This window comes from Equus asinus, chromosome 30 (genome assembly GCF_041296235.1).
Source record: "Equus asinus isolate D_3611 breed Donkey chromosome 30, EquAss-T2T_v2, whole genome shotgun sequence".
In the NCBI taxonomy this organism is placed as follows: Eukaryota; Metazoa; Chordata; class Mammalia; order Perissodactyla; family Equidae; genus Equus; species Equus asinus.
In genome coordinates, this window is record NC_091819.1 from 15,516,649 (window position 1) to 15,537,352 (window position 20,704).

Sequence of the window (20,704 nt, forward strand, 5' to 3'; positions counted from 1 at the left end):
AGAAACGAAAATTGTGTGAGGTTTCAAGGCCAAGGATTTGAGGGTTTATCTGTAGATAAGGGAGAATTATTTAAGGTTTTTGAGTAAGAGGATGTTATGAAAAGAAAATGAATTTGTTGATTGTGAGACAGATGTATTTGAGAAGTATGCTGGAGCAAAGGAAACCCATTAGGAGAACATTCCAGTACTTCCGGTGAGAGTGAGTAGGATAGAGTTAAGGGGATAGCAGGATTCAATATTCAACTCTTTGTCTTTACTTTCTTCTCCTTTCCATACATAGTCTCTCTGAGTGATTGCTCCTATTTGAGAGACTTCAACGACCACTTCTACGCTAATGATTTCCACTCTAAAACTCTAAGAGCTCACTCCTACATTCCAGATTTAGATTTTCAACTTCCACCTTTATTTGCATCTCTACCAGATGTCCCAAACTTGGTACATCCCACATTGGTCTGCTTATTCTAGAGTGTGAATTGCAGCACCAACTGTATGCCTAGAGACTTGTGAATTACCCTGTTATCCTTCTTCAAAATTTGGTCCTCAAATCCTGTCTATTCCACCTTTTAAGTATATATCTCTCAAATCCAGCCCCTCTTTCCTTTCTACTACTGATTTAATTTAGGCACTTATAACTTCTTCTTTTAATTACTATGAAAAGCCTGCCTGGGGGCTGACCTGGTGGTGTAGTGGTTAAGCTCACAGTTCTGCTTCAGGAGCCTGGGCTTCACTGGGTCAGATCTCAGGTGCAGACCTATCCTGTGGCAGGTGTCCCACATACAAAGTAGAGGAAGATGGGCACAGATGTTAGCTAAGGCCAATCTTCCAAAAAAAAAAAACTTGTCTGATCTGCCCAGTCCTACTCCCATTTAATGCATTTACCACAACACTAGAAAAATTTAAGCTAGCTATTATTCAGCCAGATGCTTTTTAATGGCTTTTTATCACTTCTGGGATAAGTCTTAATTCTTTATTGCAAGACACAAGATCCTTCAAGATCTAATCCAGGCTTATTTCTCCAGTGAATCTTCTGCCACATTCCATAAGAAACTCTGTGCTCCAGAGCTGCTGAGCTGTTTTCATTTCTCTTTATATCCCATGTTCTCTTCTGCTTCCATTAAGGAATTTCCTGTCGCCCTTGATTTATTCAATCTGCTCAAATCCACTTAAAATAATGAAAGGATTGTTTGATCGCGTTTTAAAACATGGAAATAGCAACACGTATTTACTGTAAAAACTTTAAACATTATAAGGTGATAGATTCCCCAGTTATATTTTCTAGGGGCAACCACTATTAACCACTTCTTGAGTATCTTATCCAGGCATTCTTATTTGCATATACAATTATGTATGTTTATATTGTCCCTTTATTTAAAAATGGCAGAATGTCATAGATGTTGTGCTTCCTCTTTATGGGAGATTGTGGTCAGAGAATTTTTGGATTTTTCAGAGAGCATTTCAAGGAATACTTTCAGATGTAAAATGGGGCGATGCAAGTTGCCTAGATGAAGTGAGGAAAGAAGTCATTATTATTAAGAGGTGGAAGAAATGGGAGGCCACAGTGGCACCAGAGCTAGCATGGTAAATGTTTAATTTATCCATCAAGATGGCAGAGATGGAATGAAATGGGTGATCATAAATCAGATGATATAAGCTAATATCGGCTTTACTAAAGTCTCATGAGAGGTGCTAAGGTCTATATGTTAATATCTTGTCTTAGTTATAGACATCCTGCATTAATAGAGGAGACTATAATTATGCATACTATAACTATATCTAAAATGGAGTGGATTTAGGACATTGCCGTAGAAGTCAGTGCCAATCTGTGTTCTGGTGGCAAAATAATGGTCCCCAGAGAGTCCACATCCTAAGTCCAGGAACCTGTGAATGTTTTACCTTATATGATATAAGATGTGATTCAGGGTTTAAAGATGGGGAGAATATCCTGGATTATCAGGGTGGGCCCAGTGTAACCACAAGGGTCCTTAAAAGTGGAAGAGGGAGGCAGAAAGAGCTTTGACTACATAAAAATCAGAGTGATGCCATGTGAGAAGGCCAACTCATCTTTGCCAGCTTTGAAGATGTAGGAAGAGACCACAACCAAGGAATGTAGGCAGCCTCTAGAAACTGGGAGAGGTAAGGACACGGATTTTCCCCTAGAAGGAATGCAGCCCTGCTAAACCTTTATTTTAGCCCAGTGAGACCCATTTCAGACTTCTGACCTCCAGAACTCTAAGATAATAAATTTGTGTTCTCGAAGCCACTCAGTTTGTGGTGACTTGTTACAGCAGCAATAGAAAACTCATACAAATGTTCTTCAAGTCAGGGAGCTACCTTGCTAGCTCAGACTTTGGTGTTTTGGTTCATTAATAAATAAAATAATTAATAATTAATAAATAAATCTGAGCTAAAATTGAGGAAAATCCTTGGATCCCTAAGGAATCAAGATTCTTCTGCAGGTTTCGGGTGTGGACATTTAGCAGATTAAAAAATATGACTGTGGCTTGAGTGTCCTTATGAGGAGAAGTTTATGATTAAATCATATTCTAAAGATATTACATTTCAAACTTGTGTAGGCTTTCATAAGAACCTGAGTACACACAGCTCACTAGCTGTCTCTACATCTTTTTGAAAAAATGAAAGGTCTTAATTTTCTGATAGTTGTTGTAGGAGTGGCAAAACTTTATCTCTACCCTCTTACAGTCTTCAGCTGGGCCTGAGAATTAAATTGTCATAAAACAAATTAACAGGAGAGAAGCATATAGATTTATTTAAGTTTTGCATGACACAAGAGCCCAATAAGGAAATGAGCACCCAAAGAAGCGGCAAACGCTAAGCGCTTATATACTAGGTTGAACAGGAGAAGCAATTGTGGAAAAGTAACTAAAATTTGTAGGGAGACCAAAGGAAGATAAAAGCTATTTAACAAGGTCTGTTTGTACAGAATTATCTCAGCTTCAACTCCCCATCTCTGGTGATAAAAATGTTTCTTTTCTCCTGGTATAGAAAAGGCGTCTGTCATATAGGAGTGTTGTCTACTGATTTTAGGGGAAAAAGGAAAAGTCAGATCACTTTGCTTGTACCTGTTGTTTTCAAGTGCCTTTGGCTCAAAACAATCTTGTGTCAAAGTGGCTTTATTTGGGGTGGCATATTCTGTCATCCTTCGTTATTCAGAGTAGGTGAAATGAGAGACACCCTGAAAACATTTAGTAACAAAGCAGAACTAACCGCACAATTTCGTGACCTCTCCATTTGCTGGCACTAATGAAAAACATTCAAAAGTTATGAATCTTATGTATCTGCCTTCATTTCTCTCAAATTTGCAAACTAGCTCAGACAGAAGCCTTAGTACATAGTAGATTACTCATTTTTAAACCTTTTAAATATTATTTCTAATAAAGTATCAGTATCATTTCATAGACAGTACCATAGGAAAAATGTTATGGGAAAGGTTAAGAAACTAGATCTAAATAAGAGTTTTTAAAAAAAGCATTTTAAAAAATGTGGTATATATAGATGAGATCTGGTTATATTTATTGCTAAAGAATAATGATAAGGAAATTAAAATACATTCTCAAAACTTTTTTGACTTTTGTGATTTTTCAAACACTTTAGACCTTTACGATTTGCATATTTTCTGAACTGTTATTATATTATGATAAATAGGGATTATCATATATTTTCAGATAATGTTTTCTTAACAATTCAACTTTTATTTGTAACTCTTCCATTTATTTTAATTACTAGCACAGTGTGCAACATTTATTAATCAGCAGAGCCTTTTAAAGTTAAAATACGAAATTAGCTAACCCCATTAACACAGAATACTCCAAACAAGCTGTAACAGGAGAAGTAGTTACTGTGCAAATCGTATTATACATGCGGGTGCTCTGGGGCACAGTTAAGCGTGATTACCCTCTTTTGATCCAGTATTCCTCTGCCTCTCCCAGCTAATTTCCAGTGGAAATTTACAAAGCGCTGCCTTCATTTTTTCCAGCTTAATTTTTCTAATGAAGTTCTGGTACTTTATAACACTGGGGATACAGATAATAAGCCTGTGTATAATTAAGAAGTTCTAGAATTTGTCTACAAAAGAGCCCTTTATTACTTTGGCTGTATAGTGAGAACTGTGCTCTCTTTTTGTTCGCTGTTTCCAGGGGAAAAAAATATGGTTTTTTAAATAAATGACCACAGAATATTAGAATTGTGTCCTTACAGACATCTAAGTATAACGAAGTTTAAGATTTATAGCATCAACGTAATGGTGATTATTGGGAAAACTTTTTATGATAGTCCAAGAATATTACGTACAATTTTTGGCGTATGCAATTGGACAAGTCATAAAAAGATACTTTTACTCTTTTTAGTTAGATTTTATCATATTCAAAGCACTCTTCCTAATACAATGCCTGGCATATGCTAAGTAAAGTTTTGCCAATTGACTTTCAGTAAATTTATGAGAAATCAAATTTCTTTTGTGAGAGAAAGTCATTTTGCGCCATATTTATGTTCTTATTTTGGTATGACATTTATACATCCCAGATTTTCCTGTCTTAATTTAAAGTTCAGAAGTGGGTTGAGGTCAGAAGAGATGTAAGAGTGGCACAAGGTGTGGCCTGGATGAAGCCAACTTTGTGTGAAAAAGGGCACACCTCCTGGGGGTTTCAGTTTGCCTTCTGAGGCATCTTGTAAAGCTTTGTTCACAGCTTTGGTACCTCATGCAAAGTGGGAGAAATGAGATGGAAAGTATAGGTGGAACCAGGGCGTAAAGGGCCATGTGCACCATGATAAAGTATTTGGACTTCACCATATAAAAGACACTGTGAAACCATCAGTGTTTGAATCACTGGAGGGAAAGGGTCAGACAGCTCAGAAATATCACTTTACCAGCTATGTCCATGGTTAAGAAACAGGAGTCACTGGTGACAGAGACCAATTAGGGGACAATTGGTCATAGTCCAGTTCATAGATAAGAGGACTTGCAAGAGAACAAGGACATTGGTAGTAGGGGAGAAGAGAAAGGTTGATAAACACCTTTATAGGTTGAATCCTATAAACCCTAAACCTAATTTAGGGGCCAACCTGATATAGTGTGGATGGTGTGGTCAGGAGCACAGATGTATTTGAGATCACTGTCTTAGAGCTTTCTTAGTTGCAAAAAACAAAGATCCGTTCAAGGTAACTCAAGAAGTTAAGGGTGTGTTTGAAAAGATACATCGAGGAATCTTATAGAATCATGAGGAACCAAAGGAAAACTAGACTAAGGTGACTCTCTTGGGGGCTGCAGGGGCATGGTTTTCTCCTTTTAGTGGCATCTCTGCTTTTCTCTGCATTTCTGCTGCTTCTCTTTTTCTGCTGACTAATAAATCTTTCCCATAAATCTTCAGCTTGCCCTTAGTTAGCATGGCCACTCCAGGCCTGATTCAGTATAAGCTTCCAGCTCTAGAGCCCATGGTTAATTCTGTATTTTGGTTCAAATTCCTGAAAGATAACCTGTTTTGCTCAGTTTGTATTATCTCCCCACACAAGTCATAGGCTTGGAATACAATACATGTTTAATATGTGTTAAATTAGTGGATATGCAGATTAATATATGACTATACCACAACTGTGGTCTTGGCAAGGGTGTGTCACATTCTATCAAGTACAGAGAGTAGGGCCATAAGCAAGGGTTTCTTCAGATTGAGGAGCGCCAAGGTAGGGGGTCCTTTAGTGCCTTGACTTCATGGCTTCTCACTGAGTTGACCTGCTAGATGGTGATGTCTTTACTTAACTAAGAAAAATGCTTAAGAAGAATTATTGGCTTGATAGGATGGTGGTTTGAGATAGAAGTTCAATTTGGAGGCAACTGTCTTTGAGGCTCCCATTGTGTAGCTAGATAGATATTCCTAGTGAGTATTTGAAAATACCGGTCTTGAGTTAAGGAAAAACATTGTGTATAGAGATAAAGATGTAGAAATCATCACTGTAGAGGTGATGGTTAAAAGCTTGCTGATGGAAGAATCTCCCAGGGGGAAACTAGAGAGAGAGAAAATTAAGTACAGATTCCTGCGAGTTGCTTTAATGTTAGGGCAGTGGTTCTTAATTAGGTTGCTTATCTGCATCACCTCGAGGTTTAAAATTGTATACATTTGCATTCCTGAGTCTCAATCACAGATATTTTGATTCAGTAGGCATGTGTATTTGATGTACATGCCCAGGTGATTCTAATGCACAGTTCTGGTTAAGATAAGAGTCATTAATTCAAGATATTGGCAGAAAATGATGAGTCAGTCAAGAAACTGAGAAAGCTAGGAAGAGTGTCAGGAGGTATGGTGCAAATCAGAGGAAAAGAGAATTCGCTACAAGGACTGGATGAGTTCAAGTTAAATGCAGACTAAAAAGCTTTCAGATTTGGTTGTTGATTTTTTTTGCTTTCTTCTTTTAACTATCACCTAGTTCTTCTTTCTCCCATGTTCTTGAGGATATCATAAAAAAGCTTGTCAAATTCTTTGCCAAACTTCAGATATACTGTGTCTAAAATTTTAGTCTTATCTGTGGTGATATACATGTCTATATGTATATAAGTCTCTCTCTCTTTATATATATGTATATATACACACAAATTAAAATATTAAGATATTTTTAAATTGTATTTTAAATATTTGTATTTAATTTTAAAATTTAAAATATTAAAATATAGACATATTAAAATGTTAAAATACACTGAATCAGTATCACATATATGACTATGTCATATATATGTCACACTTTTCTAGAATTTTATTTTACTATTCCATTTTAGAATCTTGTGGAAAATTAACATCAAATTAAACCACCGATATGTTATAGAATCTATATTCTTCTGCTTTTAAAGTCATTTTGTACATCTTTGGCACATTCACAATTTCTTGAGAATAACTAATGGTGATTTGGTGATTTCATCCAAAGGTCTGCTCAGTAACTTGAGATATAATACATTTTGGTTAGAGACCTTGAAGTCATTGACAGAGCCAGATGCTCACTTATAAATTCTAAAGTAGAGGTTGCAAGCTAGTAGCTTCTGAGTTGCATACCGCCTCCAGCTATGTTATATTTGGATCCTACAATTTTCTAAAAATTACATTAATTGAAAAGTAATTTAAAGTGGCAATTAAATCTTTTAAAAATCCAGATTTTCCAGCTTCTAATGCAAATTAGGACCCACAGTAGGCCCACAGTCTCACATGGCATCAATTGAAGCTGGCAGTCTTAGCTCTACATCTGACTCATTTGCATTACCTGGCCCTTCTAGACGTAGAAATTGGAGATCCATGTTCTAGATGATAAGTTCCTCAAGAACAGAGCCCGTGACTTATGCAGTACACTTAGCACAGTGCTTGACAAATGGTAGGTGCTAATTTTTTTTACAGTTTGAGTTTGAGCTTGAACTAAGTCCTGTTTATTTTGTTCTAATCTAGCTGATCATCAAAATCATTCTCATTGAAAGAACAATCAAGCAAAAGAAAATGAGTTCGATTGTGGTTTCTCCTTGATCTTCGTGAACATTACCCTAGCAGTCCCACTAACAGGCTGGCCTTTTTTCTTTTTCTCACTCTCAAGAGCAGTTTCCAAACTATATCTCTTGACACACTAGTCTGGAAGATGTTATTGAGTTTTCTATCAAGTAAATTTGGGAAAAATTATATTTCAAACAGTTGCACTTTCTTTCTATGTAGTATTATATTATTTTTTGTGGTATTATAGGGCTTCTCATTTAAGGCTTCTCAGTCTTAAAGGTAGTCATATTTAATGTGAACTTCAAAGAGGGGACATATAATATATAGCATATTGCAAACTTATTCACTCATTCATTCAAGAAATATTATTGCATGCCTAATATGTGCCAGGCACTGTATTAGGCATTGGTGATGGAGCAATGAATGAGGTAGACAGAAGTCTCCTGGTTCATAGATCTGAGGTCGAGTTGGCCATGGAATGCCTTTATCCACAGCCCATAGTGTGGAATATGGTGCTCTGGAATGTAACTCAGCAAAGAACATTTGATTTTCCTTAGCGTGTTTTCTTGTCAGTTTCGGCATATTTTCTTAGACCTTGTTAACAGTGATTTGTACAAGTATTTCCCACAGCCTTCTTTTCCTCCTTAATTATATATTCTTTATATCAATTATGCAAGTCCTTAAAATATCTGAGGTCATCATTTTTAGCCATTTTGGCAGTGTTGTTAGTTTAAAACATTTAGTGTTGTAAATGGCCTAACAGAAGAGCCTGTGGGAATGTTATTTGGCTGGGGCATTTAAAACTAGTATCTTTTAGCAGAGACTTTTTCAAAAGTTTTTTGCAATCAGCTAAAGAAAAGTAAGGTCAACTCTGCAAAATATTTATCAGAAAGTTGTTGCAGAGATATAATGAAATTACTGAGTCTGCATGCCTTGAGATGGTTAATAATAATAATGTATCCAGGGAATTCTATTCCTCTTAAGGTAAGAAAAAGGTGAGGAAGAGGGCAAGATATGTCTTCCCATTTAAATTTAGAATCTTGCAATATAAGCTCACTGTCTAGTCAAAGAGATAGTCTTGACATTTGCATTCTTTATGTTTAACTATTACATTTCTATGTCCACCCTGGGGCAGAGAGCTGTTATTGATACTGCTGCTTAAACATTTTGTGAGTTTTAAATTTCTGCTATGAACTCTACTCTACATAGAAAATATTTTATATATTAGACACTTATAGCTATGGTTGCATTAAAATCTCAGTGAAAGCTCCCTTCATCCACAGATGACGTTTAATTCATTTACTATTTTCTATATTATAATAATGATTAAAATATTAAAGTCTAATAGAATAACTTTTGAGTGGGTGTATTTTTATGATGACACAAAAATTACTTGTTGTTTGTTGGTTGGTTTATTAGATTAAATCAACTTGCTTGATTCATATTTACTCCTTTAATCCTTTCATCAGCTCTTGCCAAACTTTTATACCAAGATGTCTTTGCTTGTCAGATTAAGTTTTGTAGACCAGAGGGAACTCTCTTCTCATAATTGGCCCATAGTGGGCTTTTTCCCTCCTATTCTTTCTTTACCTCCAATTAAATGACTATTCTATTTTGAACATTAGAAAGCTCTTAACCCTTGCTTCTCCTTTTGCAAATATTTTAGTTTTACCTTTTGAGCAAAGATCCTGGGAGGAATCCTAGCACCCACTCCAGTGTCCCCATTAAGGAGTGTCCGTCCCACTACTGTTGTCAATGGTTGGCGTGAGAGGGGCTGCTCCTGGACGAAGATCTTTATTAATGCTGTATAATGTCCTACACTTTATAGAAAAGAAAATGTAATGTAATGAGATGATAGCATAGCAAATAAGGTCTTATGAACTTTACTGTCTCTAATATTTGAGTAATTGAACTCAATTGTTCAAGTAGTAGTTTACCTCTAACTATCTTAAGAGTGATTCTAAGATGCTATTGTGTCTTAACCATGCACTGCCAAGGGAATAAATGGCCAAAGAATCTCTTTGAAAATTAATTAGTTTTATCCATGTACTAAGCAGAGTGGGAATCATGACAATTATTTTTTCTTATAGCAATGATGGTTTTCTGCTATAACAGTTTATAGCAATTTTCTGCTATAACAGTTTTCTTATGGCACAACCATAGAATATGATCAGAAGATTAAATCATTTTAGACCCAACCTGAAATGATGGAAATGTATTTATTTTTGTTTTCTTTCCCCACATGAAAGAGTGAATGTATTGGTAGTCACTTAGTATGTCAGAATCCTGTATTTGTTTAGTAATTCATAAATAAGAAAAGAATCTCTTCCAATAAAAGGTGGAAAATGTCAAGTAAGTCTTGGTATCAAAGGATCACAAGGCATGTGATTTAGCAACACAGTTTGCAGAAATGAATGTGACAATGAGCCATCCTTCCTTGATCCCCAGTAGTATTACCCTAAGTAATGCTGTGGTCAGGTCTGCTCCTCACGGAGAGCATCAGCTTAGGGCCCAAGTGATGGCCACAGAGTTTGGCAGTAGCATCTGTGAGAAAGGAGAATGTAACCGGGATAAGATTCCCTCGAGATGTTAAGTAAGATGAGAAGACTGCTTAAGCTTAGCCTGTCCTGATGGGAGCCAGTATAAGCACCTTATGAAGGCCATTCTTCCTGTTTTCCAGCAAATTAGCTACATAATTATCAGACCCCACAGGTGTGTCCCAAACTTTTTCGTCTTATCATCTAATCATACTGGGCCCTTACTTGTGTCCTCTTCCTCCATTTCCCCATCCGTCTAGTGAAGTCTAACCCAGCTCAGGTTAGATCTTGTCCCCAGTGCTCTCTGTTCTCATACTCTTTGTTTTACCTCTATCATGAAGCTTTCCTTTTTCCCCCCTTTATATTATTATAGTGACTCGTCTTTTTCCTTTTTTAGATTTTAAGGGTCTTAGGGGAGGCATCTGCTCATTCACCTTTTTATACCCGTAGTGTCTAAGTATGATGTGTTGAACGCAGTTATTTAAGGCATATCTGGTGGGTTGAATTAACTATGAATCAAGTCATCCAGCATTTATTATCTACCTACAGTTTCCTTATCTGATACAGGCTGAGCAGTCAGTACCCATCTCAGTATTGTAAGGAGCTGCCTCTAGGGGAAGCTTCAGGCTCTCTTTGCCTCCCCTGCCCTCTCTTTTTCCCTCCCATCCGTTCTACCCCATCAGCTCCAGGAGGAGGAGTGCTGTGGTGATCCGTCCCACATGGGGCCATGTTCCAGTGAGGTTTCCTTCTCTCCAGTTTCTCTTGACCTCTCAGGATTTGCTCCCACTGGGGAGAATCCGAGCCTGTCCCTCCTTTTCCATTCTTTGACCAATGGTTAGAGAGTAAGGCTCTTCTCCCTGGAGGTACTTCTACGTTGTCATATGTCTGCTTTTGCTAGCTGTCAAGACTCTGAGGTCAAGTCAAAGACTAGTTCCCACCTTAGAAAGTGTTGGATTACACAAACTGCTATCAATTTTGGAACAAACTTGCTCTGGTTGGGTGTTTCTTCTGCCTTTATCCTCGGCAAAAAGACTTATTTGGATGCTCTTGCATAGCCCATTGTAACATTTATTGCAGCCTGGAACCAAATTCCTAACTGGTAATAAAGTGTCCCTTTTTCCTGCTTTGTGCTTAATGCATACATTTCACTAGGAGCCCTTTAACGGAGAAAGACTGATCTAGAATATGTTTGGTGTTGGAGACCAATTCCATAAGCATGTATCTTGATATCTATAAATTGTTACCACCACGTACATTTTAAGATGATTTACCTAAGCCAGAATCCATTGTGGCTTGGAATAACTACCTTCTCAGGCAGTCAAAATTTGTATATGTAAAAATAAAGTATTCTGTGGTATATTACTCTACATTTTCTCCTTGAACAATCCTCTCCACCATAATGGTCATGATCTGTTCTCTTTCTTTCATAAAGAACCCAATTTTCTAGCTATGTTGAACCCCTTTCAGTTCCTTCAGCATTCCTTTTTGTGCTCCAACTCACCTGCCTATTTTGTATATGTTGTTTCTTCTGTCTAAACTAGCCTGCACCAGCTTCTTAAACTTGACTAACTCTACTAGTTTTTCAATCCTCTGCTCTGGCTTACAAGGTCTGGGGCGATAACTTTTTCAGGCCCCACCCCCCAAACTCTCTGCCAATAACTCCCCACGCTGTGTGCATATACATATGCGTATTACAAACACATATGCATATACAAACATAAACCTTCCTTTGCACCTTAATTGACTCTTGTGTGTATATCATCCCCAAACTTAATACGTCCTACTGTGTTGTCTCATTCTCCACTCTCTACTATAAGGTGAATTCCTTTGAAGTATACTGCATCTTCCATCATTACATCCCGGTGTTTTTCAAAGTGCTTAGTATATAAAAGCATTTCATTTAATGTTTGCTTAACGAATGATGTTGACATAGAGAAATCCATGTGAGCTGGAGTGGGACAATTAGGTTGCTTAGGAAAGCTGGGTGTTAAGCTGGATTTTGAAAGATGAGAAGTATATGGGTCAGCATTTCAGGAAGAGGAGCACAGATGAAGGCAGAGGTAGGATGGAAAGACAGACAGAAAGACAGACAGGAGAATGGCATCAATGGAAAGAGTGGTAGGAGACTGAACAGACCCAGTCCATTTTAAAAAGCCTGACAGCTGGGCTGAAGAATATAGGCTTGAATCAATAGGCAATAGGAGTTCATAATTTGTAGATTTGAATTATCCAGCAGTGAAATAAATGGGTTGTAGGAAAACCTAGAATTATGAGTGACAATAGTAGAACTATAAAGAAGGGGGAAAAATGAGAGTTATAAGGAAAAAAATAAGTGTAATTCATTAGTCTTCTTATGTGGAAAATAATATTAAGTATATTAATACTCAAAGTGTAAAGACTTCATGATACATTTGCAATGGACTCATTTTCCCTGAAGCTGACTATTTAAAATTTTTGCTTCCTGAAACCTCTACAAATTTTTCTCTCACTGCCCAGACATTCAGGTAATGACTTGCTTGTATATGCGACTATATCTCCATATTGTATTTAAGAAGAAGAATTTCTGCCAGATCTGTATCTTTGATGAGATTGTAAAAAATAAGAGGGCAACTCGTGTCTTCTTCTTTAATATGGTATTCAGTGAATTGAAAAGTACTCCCTGCAAGCATAAAGTATATCTGACTAAATATTTAAAACAGGTAAAAATAACATTTTTAAAAGCAATTGATTATTATCTGTAAGTTTGATTATAAACCGAATTTATTTTTAGGGTTTTCATAGATATTTGTACTTTTATAGAGCAAACCCCATTTGAGAATTAAATAATTACTTCCTAATTTGAAGATATATATTTGAAAGTTATAAAACATCTAAATATTTTTGAAAAAATATATATGCACATACATACATACACTTAAGAAGATGCATACATGTTGCTTTTATGAAACATTATGGCTAAATGAAAATTAATTCATGTACAAGGAAATACCTAGTCTTTCAGCATTGTCTTCTCAGCCATCCATTCCCTTGAGAAAGCAAATTGCGTTCAGACACAAAAGAAAAATGTACTATTAAAATGCAATTCAGAAGTGATAAAAACTGGAAATGCAGCAGCCGCTCACAGCACCTCCTTTGTATACTCAGGGACATTGGGGCCACATTAATTTTTGTGTGTGTGATGTCCATCCCATGTGCAAATTAGCACAGGAAGGACCATAATCTGTCTTCTGTGAGAGCTCTTCTCCCAGGAGCATATGTCATACATGCTTGTGTAATTTTGTGTAATTCAAAGCTCTGTGTTCTGTTTATTTGTTTTTATTTTAGATAGTATTAGAAAATGTTTTCTTAGGAAATATATTAAAAAGGAGTTTATTAATAGACATTAAAAAGAAATTGTAGAGAGTTTTGAAAATTGATGAAATACTGCTTATCTTCAGCTTATTATTTTTTAAACAAATTTGTGAATGTAATGGCAAGAAACACAAATTTTCAATTGAATTGAGATTAAAAAAAAAAAACCTTCTCATCTTAATTAAATGAGATAATGGGGGCTGGGCCGGTGGCGCAGCAGTTAAGTTCTGACGTTCTGCTTTGGCGGCCCAGGGTTCATGGGTTCAGATTCTGGGTGTGGACATGACACCGGTTGTCAAGCCATGCTGTGGCAGGCATCCCACATATAAAGTAGAGGAAGATGGGCATGGATGTTAGCTCAGGGCTAGTCTTCCTCAGCAAAAAGAGGAGGATTGGTGGCAGATGTTAGCTCGGGGGCTAATCTTCCTCAAAAAAAAAAAAAGAAAGAAAAGAGATAATGTATGCAAAAATATTGGCATATGGTAAAGGCTCAATAAATTTGTTGAACCTCAACTTTATTTTTTCAAAGTCTGAATTTCAGAATATTTAATTTTGCTACAAATATTTTTTATTTTGCAGAGCTTGGTCTTTTTCTTGAAAGGTTCCCTTTATTTAAAACAGCATCTACCTCTAATTTCATTGATACTGTATTTCCATTAATTATATTAATTAAAAATTTCTGAAGTTTCCTCCTATTTTCTGCATTAGATCTGTTTCCTATATCTTTCATGTTTGGATTTGTGTCTTTCTTTAACGTTGGCAGTTTCCCCAACTGGTAATCCATTCTTAACTTCATATTGAAAAAGAGACTCTAAAAATGAGATTAGTAACTGTATTTGTGTGAGAGAGTGGTTTTTTGACTGATAGACTTTGTGGCATGACAATGTGACATTTTAATTAAGAAATCCCCAAGTGTTGATATTTGAAGTCATTTCTTTTGAGAAGATGCATTAGTCTTCTGAAGTATGTAAATCCAATAGCCAGCTCACTTAGAGATGAGCAAGGGAAGAGTTCGATGGGTAGATTTTGAATTAAAATCTATATATTCCATTTGGTGCCTCATTCTGGCCTTCTGCTGTGCCTGCTTTCCCTGAGCCCAGCACTCTCTGGTGTAGTTTTCTGAGAATAGCCTCTTCTTATGGATGCATGGACTGGGCAAGGAACCTGGGGATCTGATTCCTCCTTGCGTAGACTTTTAATCTGTGTCCATCCCTCACTTTCACCCTCTACTGAAGCTTCTGTTCCTGAGCTTTTCCAGGGTTCTGCGGGACAGATTGCCTTAATTCTCTTTGGCCTCTCCCTCTTCCGGCACTGAGACTTCAGTTTTTGAATTTTCTATCTGCTTTCATCTGCCAAAAATTTGTTGATATTTTCATCTGCTGTTTCTCCTCTTTTGTCCTCTTTCTTCTTGTGGGTTTATAACTTTTTTTATTCCTTTACTTTTATTTCAGAGGGTTTGGTGAGGGGTTTTAACAGTTCACCAGGTTACGCTACAAGCATATCACAATCTTAGCTGTTCTGGGAGAGTTTATATGGGTTTTCAAAGTTTGGTCTTTTATCTTGACCATAATAACACTTAAAAGTAACAATGATGATGATAATGATGATGAGAGCTACAGCAACAAGCTACTTCTATTTTAACTTCTACTTTCAGCACCCCCATTATTTACTGGACACTTGCTCTTTTCAGCCTCCATGTTAAGCTTTGCATATATTAAATTATTCTTTCCTTAGAACAACCTTATACAAAGTAAAATCTTCCGGAGGTCAAGCAACTTGCATGAGAGAACACAGCTAGCAAGGACAAAAGTAAGAGTGAATACAGGTCTGGTTGACTCAAAACTTCCACTATTTACAACCTCTACCAAAAACGCCTCCATTATTTGGATGAGTTAAGATTTGAAGAAAACCCATTTCACTGAGAATTACGTATATTGGCCATCCTTTTCATTTGGGGATATCATTTTAAAATTAAGAACAGTTTTACTTACGTGATGAATTTTGAATTATTTGGCACCATTATTTAATAAATTTATTATTTAGCATTGTCTATATTTACGAAATATTTGAGACTCACAGAAATTCTGTGAAGAATGTTTTAGGATCTCTGTTTACAGAATAGGAAATGAAAAGTCATAGAAGTTAGCAACAGAGATCTTCGGTGGCAGAGGCTGAAGTGGAATCCAGGCATTCTGATTCCAAGCCGTGTATCATTTTCACTATACTTTTCTACGTCCCTAAATTCTGATTTTTAAAAATCAAATGTCTCTGGAAATCAAATTAAGAATATCATCTAAATATTCTTTCAGGTTTTTGCCATTTTCTTCCTACCATAAAAATGAAAAATACGTCCCATCAATGCATTCTTCAAGCAAGTATGGTCCCAATTCTTATGGATGTCAGCGTTTCAGAGATGAAAATCCCAAGAAATGGATCTGTCCCAAGGTGAGTTGATGCAACATTTTAAAAAATCTTAATTCTTTTTAAAAGGCCAAAAATATGTGATTACAGTAAATATAAATATTCTCATTGTAATTAATACCTTTATGGTTACAAAACTATTTATAGCCATTTTATGCAAAGATGGTGCTGCTGACTTTTGTCAGTAAGAAATTTGTTTTAAGGTTTTTTTTTAGTGTTGTATTCTTATGTTTTATAGTTCAGCCACCCTGTGATCAATGACATGGATCATTAGCTTTGGCAGAGCCAACCAGGGTCAAGGCTTGAATGTGTGGCCACAGAATGGAGTTAAGCCAATACTCAGGTGTCAAGATCAGCGCTTGCTTGCTTTCTCTCAATCTCTGTGTGTACATAGATAGATAGATAGTAGATAGTTTTATAGATCGATAGAAAGAGATAGAGATATATGTGATATCATATATATATATATATATATGATATAGAAAAGAAGAAAACAAATGAATATTTCTTATCTGATTCCAAAATAATATTTGTTAGCACTCATAAAAATTTCCGAATTGGGGAAACACCAAGATGTCTTATACTATAGGAGGTGAAAAGGAAAGTTCTTACTCTGTGTTTAACCTACTCTCTAGCAGTTAGAAACTATAGCTTATTTATAGCAAAATGGCATATGTAAAATGAAGTAGTAAGTGATTTTCTGGCAAGGGGTTGGGCCATGAGTTCCATGTCCTACGAAACCTGTTGGTTCTATTAATATTCTGTCAATGAGGATTTGTTCATTTACACACACTCTCCTTCCAAAAGAATTTAAGGCACCTTACTAAAAGGCAAATACAATAAAGGTCATATTCCAGAAATAAAAATAAGCGGAAATGATCTTAGACAAGAAGAATGCCTATACTCACACACAAAAAAGGGAATTGTTACTATGGTGTAAATGGCTTAGGAATTTCAGCTTGTGAATGGCAAAGATGAAGAGGAAAAGACAAGTTGTAGAGGGATTCTCATTGTTCAAGAGGAAGAATCACGTCAGACCCTTAAGAAAAATGAGATCTTTTTTTACTTTACCAAACTATAAGAAAAAAATCTTTTTTTTAAAGGACGTTGTAAATATAGAATTACCAAGGGTAAGTCATGCTGGAGAGTAACGTGGATACTTCAGAAAGTGCCTTTTTCTTTTGCAGCTACTAAGTCATCGTTAAAAAAAAAGTGGCCTTCTAAAACACTAAATAATAATTCCATTGGATAGGGGATATTTACAGCGAGCAGTTGGATCTGGTCCATAGATTGATAAACCTAGATGTTGGTGATGATGTTAGTTCATAAAAATCTACAGTAAAAGTATTCTAGGCATTTCTTTTTACCTAGTATTTAACCTTTCAGAATATAGGCTAAATATGATTCTTAAACTATTTATTTAACTTTGTATTTTAAATGTGCGTAATATGACCTACATCTCATTTTCTATTTGACATATACACATTTTTTGTTTGTATGCCTTCTCACCATTCTATTTAATTCAAGGAAGTGTTGTTTCTTTGAAATAGAAGTGACTTACCTAGGACATTAAGCTACTTCAGAGTAAGAAAGATCTTTGTGTAAAAGCTTCTTTCCTAAAATAATACAGCACTTCTTGTTGGTCTTATAGAGCCCATTCACTTCATACATTCTGACATGTTCCAGGAATACACATTTATGTGACTGAAGTAAGCAGCTTCATGGAAACATAGGGACTTTTGGATACTCACTAAAAAGAAAAATAATTTATTTTGTTCTTTTGGAGGAGTCGTTCTGTGCCTCTGTATACTTTTAGAAAGTATACAGACAAAAAGTTATAGCAAATAATTGTTCTTGAAAATTAAGAGAGAAAAGTGTAGGTATTCTTTAAATCTTAATAAATCATTAATCCACTTAACCCTACACAAAGCCGTGTAGAAAAATATTAAATGCAAATTTAAATTCCTCCCTTCCTAGTTCTTTCTATCTTTCGATCTCTTCGAATAACCGTATTAAACAAACGAATTATCCTTCTGTGTGGCTCATATCTGCACAATGCGGAAATAGTCATTCTATTGTTTATGCATAAAATCTTACGACTATTAAAAATAGTTTATATTTTGATTTGATGTCAAATGATTTGGATGAGACTTGTACCGTGTAAGTTGCTAAAATCATCTTATTTTTATTTTTATAAAACTTAGTTTCTTGATTATGGAGATTGGAGACCACACCTTATTCCTTATTACTGGATTAAGGATAGTTTTAGGGAGACTAGATTTGTTGAGTTCAAAATGTTGAGGAAGGGAAAGGCTGACATGGTTTTATGCTTCTGCTATGGGAAGATGGACTACTTAGAATCGTTTAAATACACACAAGACTTAGCTGAATGCCACAGATTGATTGCAGTCAGGAAACAGCTCAATTAAGTACATTTGTTTCCTGTTCTACACCTTTCCCATCAGTTTTTAAGATTGTCCACATGGAGAATTTTCTTTTTCTTCTATCATCTTTAAGCATGGGGGGTATAATTTTCAAATGATTTGTTACACAATTGTGTTAAAGGATATCAGTCTAGAGAATCAAATGTTAATAAAATACTCTTTCTCTAATCACATTCACATTAAATCAATTAATATATCAAATATTATTTAATATTTTTGTTTTATTTTTAATACTATTGATCTGAAGAACACTATACAAAGACGTCACAAAGTCAGCAAATTGAGAGCAAATAATACCATATTTTCCTGAAAGTATGAAAATCAATCATGAAAAATAACATACATAGATTTTTTCTTAAAAGTATGGAAATCAATAATAAAATAACGTCCATATATATAACTTACTCATGTTTCTTTAATCTCTTTGTAAAATGCCCCAAGTTAAATTGCTAGATTCTAGGTCTGTCTTAAATCATCCAACTTTTTAAGTTCAGGTAAATACTTTCTATTTATAAATTCTTTATTGTGCTGATCTCAATATTTAAAATACAAATGAAATTAAATAAGCAATATCTACCAGTCAGTAACTATTAATTTAATCTATTCGGGTAGGTCTAAAAGAGTTGGACAATAAAAAATTCAGTATACTATAAATATTCTTTTGATTGTCAAAACATTCACATATGTTCATATTTACTGAAGCACAAATGATAATCTAAGGCCTGTATCTGAATTAGAATGAGTATTCATATGCATGTTAAACAACTGATTTTCATAGAACCATTTCCTGTTCTCCTATGTTTGGAAAATTCAGGAAGAGACTTTTAAGATGGTTCATGTTGATAGAGCGTTTCCTCACATGCCTTATTAAAGGTGAATTACAATAGGAGAGCAGCCCTTTTTTGTTATTTTCATGTGCGTTTTGGTCCTAAACAGAATTTTATAAGCTATAAAGCATAAAAATATCTAGTACTCCAAAGAATTAATTTAGAGAACCTAAGCATATTGCACAGAACATAAAGTTGACCTTTACCGTCTACGGCTTTTGGAATGGAGTGGGATGTGGAACACATCATAGATTTAATGTGGCACATCGCTGTCTGCAGAAACTTGGGTGGGCCTGTGACTGCTTGCCCATTGCACCCGGTGATTGAATCTGCTGTCACCAGCATCCTGATAATAATGAACATTCAGCTTAACGACCGTGATTATGATTATCATAATTGATGTGCAAGTGCAGTGTGTGGGGATCATTACAGCTGAGCTGTACAGCAAAGCGACATGCCTCAGTTATGGAGAATTTTACTTTTATGCATTGATTGGGGTAAAATATGCCTTTCTATTTAAACAGACCGGCTTCACATAATTTTAAGAATCTTTCTGTACATGTTGATTGATGATTACGCACTTGCTGAAAAACAGCCCCTTACAATTGTTTATTTTGTGTTGTTTCATTTCATTAGTAAATGTAAACAATTAAATAATTAGGTGTAATGGAGGGAAAATATTTTGCTTACGAGGATGGCCTTAGATAATCAAATATTCGGTTTAAGGGCATTTTTTTCTCTCTTTTCCACAATACACCAGGCATTGAAATGCTTCCATTTCCTCCCTGTGATTACCCTTGTATCAGTTTTTTGAGGTCAGTAGGCTTCAGGAAAATTATGAGTTTATATAATTTTTATTATAAATCCATAGATGCATTTGTCTATGCATATATTTTTATATACTCTAGTTTATTATGCATTTTAGAAAATTGAACAGAGCCAAATATTGTTATATTATTAAAATAATATTTAACATATAGAACAGTTTAAATGTGTAATGTTAAGATGTATAAATTTACTCTACCTTTGCTTTTTAATTGGATAGATCTATTATATTGTTTCTGATAAATTTATTATATTGTGAGTAATTTTCAATTATAGTTTTAAAAATGGCTTCAAAAGAGTTTCTGATTTGAATTTTAACTTGTGAATGAAAATAATAAATGCAGTGGTGTATCTAAGATTTTCAGTAGATTAGATCTGACCATATTAATCTGATTATTAACCTAAAGGCACAATTTGTCTTTGAGTCTAAAATATTTCATTTGGGTAATGAGCAAACATAATGGGACACATTTTTATAAAGCACAGAAAGCCATTTAAAACAACTTTTATTTTGTAACTGCAATACAGTCTGAGATTGAGCAATCGCTCCATCAGATTATTAATAACTGTACAGCTCTTAAGAGACTCTGGCATACGTTCCCTTCTGAGGTCTGTAAGATTTACATTACCCCAGGTAAGCAGCTTGCCCTAGATGAGCAGCTGCCCACTCTGGTGTAGGACAGAATCTGTTTGACAGTGAGAGGCTTTATAGCTTGCCTATAAAATTTTCCTTCTGAAAGTTTTTAGTCTCAATGTGATTCTTGAACTTTGTGAAGAGTTCCTCTCGAAGTTTGGCTCTAAATATTCAACATATACTGGTCTTC

General features: G+C 35.4%; 1 protein-coding gene across 2 annotated transcripts in view; it reads left to right on the top strand.

The window, feature by feature from the left end:
- SPATA17 (spermatogenesis associated 17) overlaps positions 1-20,704 on the top strand; it is a 196,294-nt gene that overhangs the window by 127,558 nt on the left and 48,032 nt on the right. For both annotated transcript variants that reach the window (XM_070501595.1, XM_014849877.3), the window contains one exon: positions 15,673-15,808. In XM_070501595.1, coding sequence (XP_070357696.1) covers positions 15,673-15,808 — 136 coding nt within the window. The remainder of the gene's footprint in view (positions 1-15,672; positions 15,809-20,704) is intronic.